This window comes from Perissodus microlepis, chromosome 4 (genome assembly GCF_051167445.1).
Source record: "Perissodus microlepis isolate ML-2025 ecotype Zambia chromosome 4, ASM5116744v1, whole genome shotgun sequence".
In the NCBI taxonomy this organism is placed as follows: domain Eukaryota; kingdom Metazoa; phylum Chordata; class Actinopteri; order Cichliformes; family Cichlidae; genus Perissodus; species Perissodus microlepis.
In genome coordinates this window covers 22800484-22809735 of record NC_140464.1, presented here as the reverse complement: position 1 = coordinate 22809735, position 9252 = coordinate 22800484, and the positions used below count along the sequence as shown (strand labels likewise).

The 9252-nt window shown below is 42.7% G+C and overlaps 1 protein-coding gene across 1 annotated transcript; it reads left to right on the top strand.

The window, feature by feature from the left end:
- Positions 1-3800: 3800 nt before the first annotated feature.
- On the top strand, positions 3801-8282 carry tmem150b (transmembrane protein 150B). Its single transcript, XM_084924796.1, has 6 exons — positions 3801-3880; positions 5551-5610; positions 5756-5823; positions 6008-6135; positions 6261-6438; positions 7873-8282. Exons 1-6 carry the CDS (start codon positions 3801-3803, stop codon positions 8082-8084), a joined length of 726 nt encoding a protein of 241 aa, XP_084780922.1. The 3' UTR covers positions 8085-8282.
- The last annotated feature ends 970 nt before the right edge of the window (positions 8283-9252 follow it).

Sequence of the window (9252 nt, the reverse complement as noted above, 5' to 3'; positions counted from 1 at the left end):
TTAAATACTAATGTACGAGGACAAAACCTGTGATGAAACTATCGCTGATTTAAAAAAGAGATGAGAATGTTCTACAGGGATGAGATCCAATCAGAACTGAAAGTGTGTAGAGAAGCGGGGTGATTTTAGAAGTTAGCCATGCACAATTTGATCTGTTGCCGACAAACAGGGTGGTGGAAACTCCCATGCTCCCAGTTTCTCATGAAAAGTTGGCTACCATAGCAGTATAGTATTGCAACATGGCATTTGGGTCTTCTAACTAAAATAGGAACATAAATAGCACCATCATTGCCAGACCTGGCCCACATCTGGTTGACATACACCCTGCCATGACACCAGTCAGTCAGAAGTGCCAGCTTGATGCCGGATCTGGGCCAGACCTGTTTTCTATGAGCCTGGGCCACATAAACCAAACCAAAATCGGCCAGATGTGGCATGCCATTACATAAACAGTGCCATCTACGCCAGGCCTGGCCCATATCTGGATTACATACCACTTACCATGCCAGAAGTCAGCCAGCAGTGCCAGGTTGACTCCAGATCCGGGCCAGACCTGTCTGCTATGTGGGTTCAGGAGTGCCATGAGATGGTATCATATATCAATCACCTGGATCACCTGTTGAGAAAGAAAAAAGAGAAAACAAGCAAAAAAAAAAGAGAGCAATATAATAAACAACATCATCGCGATGATCTATGTGACTATAACAGTAAATACTAAATATTAAACATTATTGTGCAGCACGTAAGATCGACAGTGCACAGTGTGCTTTGAGGTAGGAGCCAAAAAGGGTGTAGTTTGTGTGTGTGAGCACCCGTGTGTACACCTGTGAGCATGAGCGCGCTTGTATTTAAAAGGTTCCTTCATGTAATGATCTGCTAGAGGGTGTGGGGAGCCACAGCCCCGTCCTCCAGGGCCTGAAGCAGGTATGGAGGAGATCAAGACTCCAGACATCCAGAGGCCCTCAGAACACAAGAGACCAAGGAAGACCAACAGAGGGGCAACCGTGCCACTCTCTCGGAAAGAGCTGAGGAGAGCCCCAGATGAGGGGTCACTCAGCAGCTGTGGAGCAGAAGCCAGGGGGGGTTGCAGTGACGTGCCCGTGAGCTCCGCCAGCAGCCAGCTGTGCCAGGGTGGCCAAGCCCCAGGCCAAGAGGCCAAGGGCACCCCATCCCCGAAGGGGCCCTAGCGAGCCCCAGGCTCCAGGCCCCGACAAGCAGCCACCAGGAGTGAGCTGGTGCGTACCTGGACGCCCATCCCCGGACACAAAGAACCACCAATGCACCGATGTCTGAGGGCGTCTGGAGACAGACATAAATAGACACTGTACACACAATCACACTCCCCAAGCGTACTCTACAACCCAGGTCTCGGTACCCTTGCCCCTGGAGGGGGAAACTGCACCCAGACCCAGGTAGTGTTACCCTCTTCCCTGGGGTGGAGAGAAGCAGACCACCCCGACTCCGCAGCAGCAGGGAGGCCCCACAATCGGACGGCCAACTCCTCCTCCCAGCCCCCCCGCCCCAACAGGCAACAGAGAACGGGGGTGTGTGAAGACTCCAAACCTCCCTCCGCCCGCTCATATGTAGTGTTGATGCATGTGTGTTCTAAGGTGCATTTAAAACCCAGGAGGGCATAGAGCTACCTGCCAGAGAGCAGCAGGTAAGCGCATAGCCCCTCCTGATAGCCCTCAATGTATACGTGTATTTAAAATTGAGAGGGCGGGAACGGCGCCAGAGGTGAGGTTGTACATCCTGATGGTCATCTGGATGCCGTGTAGCGTGCCCACCCCCAAGGTTCTATATGTATGTGTTATGAGAGTGTGAGTAATGTGAATGTCTAAGTTGTGGGATAAAATTGAGGCACAGGCAGCCAGAAGGGGACAGAGGGGGGGGTAGCCTCCCCTGCACCCTGGTGACACACCTTTACCCCAAGGCCCTGCATGTGTGGGTGATTGTGGTGGAGCGGGAAGAGGGAGGCAGCTGGAGATGGGGAGGGAAGGAAGGGAGGGGCAAGTGGCCCCTCCCTGGGGCCAGTTCCCCCGCTGACCCCAGTAGGCACCCCCATACTCTGCAACCCACCAGGGCAAGGGGGCCCAGGCCCATCCGGACCGGGGCCCAGTTCAGCAGCGCTGCCCGGCCCCACAGAGCCCGGGACAGCCAACCCGACCCCACCACAGAGAAAACTGCACCCACCTCGTCATCCACTTATCTTCCAGACTACACAAGACAATAGACACCCAGGCTGAGTTCTTCCTCCACCTCTCCTATATCTCCCCCACCTGCAGAGTGAGTTCCTGGAGAGAGGAGACCTCCTGCAAGATGTAACAGCCTCCCCCACCAGTTGAAGAGCCCCCCAGGTGGCTCGATGCACTGGCGGCATCCTGCGCCAGGGCTGAGCCCCCATAAAATCACATTTAAAATTATTGAACAAATCATTTTTATTTGTGGTTTTAACAATTAAAAACTTTTTCTTACTTGGATTTTGTTTGTGCGCTTGTTTTTTTTAAAATTTTTATTAAGCCTCGCCTGAACACATTTTGATGGCTAAAAATTGCTCAATCATGGATCAATGTAGCCATTCAAGCAATACTTTAAAGGCATGTTTTACATTGAGGGGTTTCAGAAGAACTGTCATCTTCATACAACATCATCATCTTCACTGCCACGTGTGTCTTCAGTTTTTATAAAAAAGAAAATATTATTTTGCTCCAACCTCTCCACTCCACTCGTCCTCGCTGTCATTGCTGTCTGCGTCAATGTCCTTGCTGTCTGATGGGATTTCTCTGCTCCGTCCTCCCATAGATCAATCTTAGGAAGTCTTCATTGTGGTTCCTCCATGGCGTTCCTTTAATTTCTCCTAATCACAGTATCTCATTTCATATTGTTGACATTAAAAATGCGGAAAAAATATAAATAAAACATTATGACTGATAACACTGCAAGGGTTAAATCAATTTAGTAAGTTCCTGCCCTCTTTAAAAACAGAAAGCAAAGGCTCTGTGTCCATGATGGCATTTTACAACACTGGTGATCAGTTGAATATTTTTATCTCAGTACTTCTAATTAATTCCACATCATTTATTCAGGACCTGAATGTGGTTGCTGTGACAGATTTTAAGGGTTTGTTTTCAGGAAAGGAAAATGTAAACTGTAGGGGTGAGGAAACCCGCTGCTAGAACTGAGAGGAAATTTTTACAAGAGGTTGTAAATCTAAGTTACCAATGGGATGAAGTTCAGCCCAGCCCTTAAAATTGACGCAGTCAAGTTACCGTAGCTCATGACGTATTGCCCCGCTATATAATTTACAAATGATCAGAATAATTTTAATTGTTCATATTTTTTTAGGTATTACATAAATAGTATTTTTGACTTGTTCATCCCTCCCCAGGGACCACACATATCACACATCACATATTCTCCATAACCAGTGTGATCGTATTTGCTGAATGTGGTTGGAGAAAGTTGAGTCATGATTTTGATTGTGCAATGTCATGGAATAGCGTCCAATATGTCATGTCCTAGGGTCATTAGGGGAATGGTGAAGTTACTGAGTTACTATTTAAAAGCTAACAGAGAGCTACCATTCAACCTGCAATCAGTCATCCCTCATCACAGAGTGAGTACAAATGCCTCCTCTTGCACTCATTGTTACTCTAACTTAATGTTTTTGTGTTGTAAAACTGTTACTTTTAGCCACGTCTTCTGCTGTAGTCGATATGTGCTTTAATAGGTTTCTTTTTTACAGTTCAAACTTTGTTTTGTAGAGAAGGGTGCTTTGATTTTGTTGTATCTATCTCCACATGCTCTATAGCAGCATGCAGCTGTGGGCATTGCTCCCCGTCTGCCTGGCTTTCTTTGGCACTGCAGGCATTTGGACTGTGTGAGTGTTTCATCTCCTTTCTTAACTCACTTCTCATAAAATGTTTTACCTTATTTCTCAAACCCAAACACATGGGCAGTGGTCTTTATTCAGACCTCTTGTCTGTGTAAATCAGTACAGCAAATGTGGATGTATTCACAACCCATGTGTTGTGTTGGTGTCCATAAATGCCACTATTGGTGCCTTGAGGTTAACCTCAGTCATGCATCTGTGAAAAGCTGTGGGCAAGCAAACTGATAAAGACATAAAACATGCAGTATAGGTTATCTATAAGGCTTGTCTTCAGTTTAAAGTACATATTTGTCTTAGGATAGGTGCCTAAAGGTACTTTATATTAAACATCTTGCTTCCACGCCTGCAGGATTTGCACTACATCTCTCTGTGAACTTTCATTTTGATGTCAGCTATACAACTGTTGATTAAAATATATTTTATAAGATGTGTTCCAATCTAATCAAGACCACATTAAAACTAAAAATAAGAAATATTACATGTTTTTTCTTGTAGTATATGCATGCGTTAGGTACCCCTCAGTTAGTTATTTAGTTGGTTACCACCATGTTGGACCAACTTTTACTCTCAGAACTGCCTAGGGTCTTCATGGTTTATACATTAGCTTTAGCTAATGTATAAACACATACTTACTGCAACAGTTTAGCTAATATAAATTATATTGCTAAAAGTATTTACACGCTTAGCTTCACATTCATATGAACTTGACTGATATCCCATTTTTAATCCATAGGTTTTAATATGATGTTGGCCCACCCTTTGCAGCTATAACAGCTTCAACTCCTCCGGGAAGTCTCTCCATGTTTATGTGAATTTTTGACCATTTTTCTAGAAGCACATTTGTGAGGTCAGACACTGATGTTGGATGAGAAGCCCTGGCTTGCAGTCTCTGATCTAATTCATCCCAAAGGTGTTCTGTTGGGTTGAGGTCAGGACTCCTGTCAGGCCAGTCATGTTCTTCCACAGCAAACTCGCTCACCCATGTCTTTATGGACTGTGCTTCGTCCACTGTTGTGCAGTCATGTTGGAACAGGAAGGGACCATCCCCAAACTGTTTACACAAAGTTGGGACCATGAAATTGTCCAAAATGTCCTGGTTTGCTCATGCATTATGAGTTTACTTCAATGGAACTAAGGGCCTGAGACCAACTCCTGAATAACTATGCCATAATCCCCCCTCCACCAAACTTTGCACCTGGCACATTGCAGTCACAGTCGTTCTGCTGGCATCTGCCAAACCCAGACTTGTCCATCAGATTGCCAGACGGAGAAGTGTGATTCGTGTCTCTAGAGAACATGTCCTCATGTCCTTATGTTATATTAAATTCTCTCACAAATGTTTGTAGAAGCAGTCTGCATGGTTTTCAGGTGTTTACACATCTGTCTGTGTGTGCACTGAGTTTAACATGATAGCATGACAACTATAAGGGAAAATGACTAAACTTATCAGATTTGTGGATGACATTAAAATGAAGACTGTGCAAGAGCTTGCCATGGTCACAAGCTGATGTGCAGTTTTACTCAAGTTTGGGAATCTGCAATAATAAGTATGCTTGGCTTCTCAAACAGTTATATATGTATATAAAAAATGTTTAATCATACCCTTGCAAAGGTACAAAAATTCAGCAGTCACCAACAGCCTTATTTCTTTCTATCAGATTTGCAATAGCTGTAACAAATGGATCAGTCAACCTAACAGAGGGAATCCCGTACATCAGGTCGGTGTAAATCCTTTCTGTTCCGAGAGCCGAGTAAAGAATAAAGGACTTAAACTGAAATAACAGTGAACTGGCAGGCTGCTGTCATCATGTTCACAGCCTTAAAGGAACCTCGTGATTCACTAATTTGTCTTTCTGCTGCTAGCCAGTGTGGCACTTACAACCCACAGAGCTGTCTCTTCTCCCAGGTCTGCAACATCTGCTGCTTTTTAGGTAAAAATTATTCAAATAAATATCCCAATATAGAGGAAGAGTGCTTGCTATCTGATTTCCCTAATTAGTTCATTTAAATTCAACAGCAGCTGCCATTTGTCAGAGCTGTAGTTTCACTTTGATTCTCTGCAGCTTTTGTCATTTTTCGCTTGTTTCGCAACCACCTTCTCTCCGTGTTTCTCAGCCCTGTGGGTCGTGGCGATCCGTTTCCAGCAGGTCAGAGACTATGGTGATCACGGAAAAGCCAACATTGCCAGCATTGTTTTAGGATTCACCTCCTCCATATCGATCTCCGTCACCGGGAACTTCCAGGTAGCACTTTTATCTTGTGAACTTGTTTTACTCTGTTAAAGATTAAAACTTTATCCGTGAAAAATAACATGAAGATGGCTGTATGCTAATCAAACTCTCCACTCCCCTCTGCTTGTCCTGTGTAGCAATCAGTTTTAATGATTATTCACACTGTGGGAGCAGTCCTGGCTTTTTTCCTTGGCCTGGCCTACTTCTGGGTACAGCTGTATCTAACTTATCGGGCTCAACCATTGCAGGACCGATGGTGGGTGGGGCCTGTCAGGGCGACCATCTGCATCATCTGTACCGTCACGGTCATTGTTAGTATCCTTCCTGTTTTCAAACTGCTTCATGCAAATATCAAATCCAAGATAATGCTTTTGCCCATAGTAAGAATATTCAGTTGTGGAGAATTTTTAAATTTGTATTTATTATTTTCTTTTTCTTTCTTTTTTTAAATTTTTTTTTAAATTTTAAGAACATTTTCAGTGATTTTAATTTTAAAGAATGTGTCCAGAATGTGCTACCTATTTCTATATCACCTAACTTCAAAATATATCTACTAAATTAAGATTTTTCTTTAGTTTTTTTTAAACTTATTGTTAATGCAACTATCCAGTTGTCCAACCACATGGTTGCCACTTAATGTATTTAGAAGACACGGTAAAGACAACCTGTAAAGTTCAAACTGAGCATCAGAAAGGGGAAAAATGGCGATTTAAATGTCTTTGAACATTGAATTGTTGTTGTCGCCAAACATGCTTGTCTGAGTATTTCGGAACCGCTGATCTGCTAAGAACAGGAAACTGAGGGTATGATTCACGTGGCTCACCAACGATAGACAACAGAAGACTGAAAAAAACGTTGTCTGGTCTCAATTTCTGTTTCTATTCAAATGGTAGGGTCAGAAATTGGCACAAATAACGTCAAAGCGTGGCCCAATTCTTCCTTGTATCAAAGGTTCAGGCTGCTGGTGATGTAATGGTTTCTGTTGCTACACTTTGGGCCCATTAGTATCAAATGACCATCATTTGAATCCTACAGTCTACCCTTTTTCACCACAGCGTACTAATTTTCACATTATCCTACCAGTGCCATGTCATGAAGCTCAAATCATCAAAAATTGGTTTGTTCAACCAATTCTCTCAAAACGTATGAACAATCACCAGATCTCAATAAAATAAAGCACCACTGCATGTTGAGGAAAGGGACATTTACATGATGGATGTGCAAATGACAAATCTGCAGCCACTGTGTGATGCTGTCACGTCAATATGGAAATCTGTACTATGAATACGATTTAAGCGGATAAAATGGGTCCAACCCAGTACTTGCAAGGTGTACCTAATAGAGTGGCCAGTGAGTGTTGATACGTTTGTTTTAACACTATATTTCTAGTGCATTGCAATAAGTGTTGAGGACTGCTGTAGATTCATGAAAAAATACTGATACATGCAGAATTTGCTGTGACTGTGGTTTCCCATTTCTTTGAACTTTTTTAAATGACTGAATTCTAATTGAGCTCATATTGAACCGTACTGTGTGTGAAGAGCTATTTCTCACATGCATTTTAAATGAACCCTCTCACTGCTGTGACTATACAGAATCATACACAGACAGTGTTTGGGCTGAGAATAAACACTATAGTGTCTGAAAGCATCAATGAAGCAGCAACACTAGTGTTAGGCTTACTATTGAATTTACTCTGATGTGCGGTTGTTCAGCATCGTGCTCCTTAACTGCTCTTCTCTCCTTCAGTGTCCATTCTCCACATCACAGGCTTTTCTTCTGGAGCTGCTGCGTGTGAATGGATTCTGGTGATGTCGTTCTTCTGCCTCTTTGGCCTTTTTGCAGCCGAGTTCAGACACATCGACTGCCACAGCCTCACCGTACAGAAGCAAATGTTTACGAATGACCGCAGCCACGCATCAATAGAAATGAATGGTTATGTTATAAATACAATTAGCTAAAAACACTGTACTGGATCTGTGTGCTAGTACACATGGTTCAGAATGCATTATGTTCGGTTATTATATATAGAACTTTATTTGCATGTTTTCCATTTTGAAGACTCAGTACGGCAGATCTGTTTCATGATCTATGACAGCATCTGTTGATGCGATTCATCATGTTTATGTCATTACTATCATTATTAAATTATTTTACTATTACACAGTCAACTACCATACGGGCAGCATTTTCTATTTATATATTTTTAGAAGAATTTCAGATAAATAACTTGGGTACAGAGATGCGTGTCTATCCTTTTATTTTTTTGAAAATTTTGTGAATGCTAGTTTTAGGTTTTGTTCTCGTGTTAAATACAGAAAATAGAAAAAAATCAGGTACTTTAATAAAACAGCGTAAATTGCAGTAAGAGCTTCGTCCCATACAGCAATAACCACAGACTAACACATGATGGCGCTGTTTAACAATCTTAATCTGCTACAACAGCCTCTATATGATCACTCTCTTATTATTTAAGCCACTTCTTAAAATCATTCACATACCCTCTTTTCCTCTCTTGCGTTTTCTTATTTTCATCTTCATGATGTGAAATCAACTGGTGATTGCACGCAGTGAAAACCAGTGAACATCAGCTCTTTTTCTGCAGCATTGTCCACCTGTCAGCTGGAGGAAGCTGGAAAAGGAGGAAATGTTGAGTTATTGAGAAAACGAGAGAAAAAAAGGCCTTCATATGACGTAACACACGAGAGAGTACTGTAAGATACATTTAAAATGGTTCATTCTTGAGTTTTACCTGCACTTTAAACTTCCTTTTTTATAATTGTCAGAAACACCACCGGCCAGCGGGGGTGCTGTTGAGCATTTCTTGCTGCTGATCATTGGGCTGCTGGGAAAATGCACCTCTGGTGGCATGCCAGCATGTTTTTTTGTAAGATACCTCCAATTTAGAAGGAGGTTTCGCATTCACTGCAATTTGTCAAGGCTATTTGCAGCGGGCAAAACAATGAAGCTCTCATAGCTGATGCTGATAGTGGGAGAGGTCCTACTCTTGGCTCCAGCATGCAAACTCTTTCTCTCATCCAAGTTCTTTATTTATTTTAGAATATTATCTCAGGGTCTGTTGGTAACATCTTGATCGTGCTTTGTGAACATCAACATATCTAATTTTGT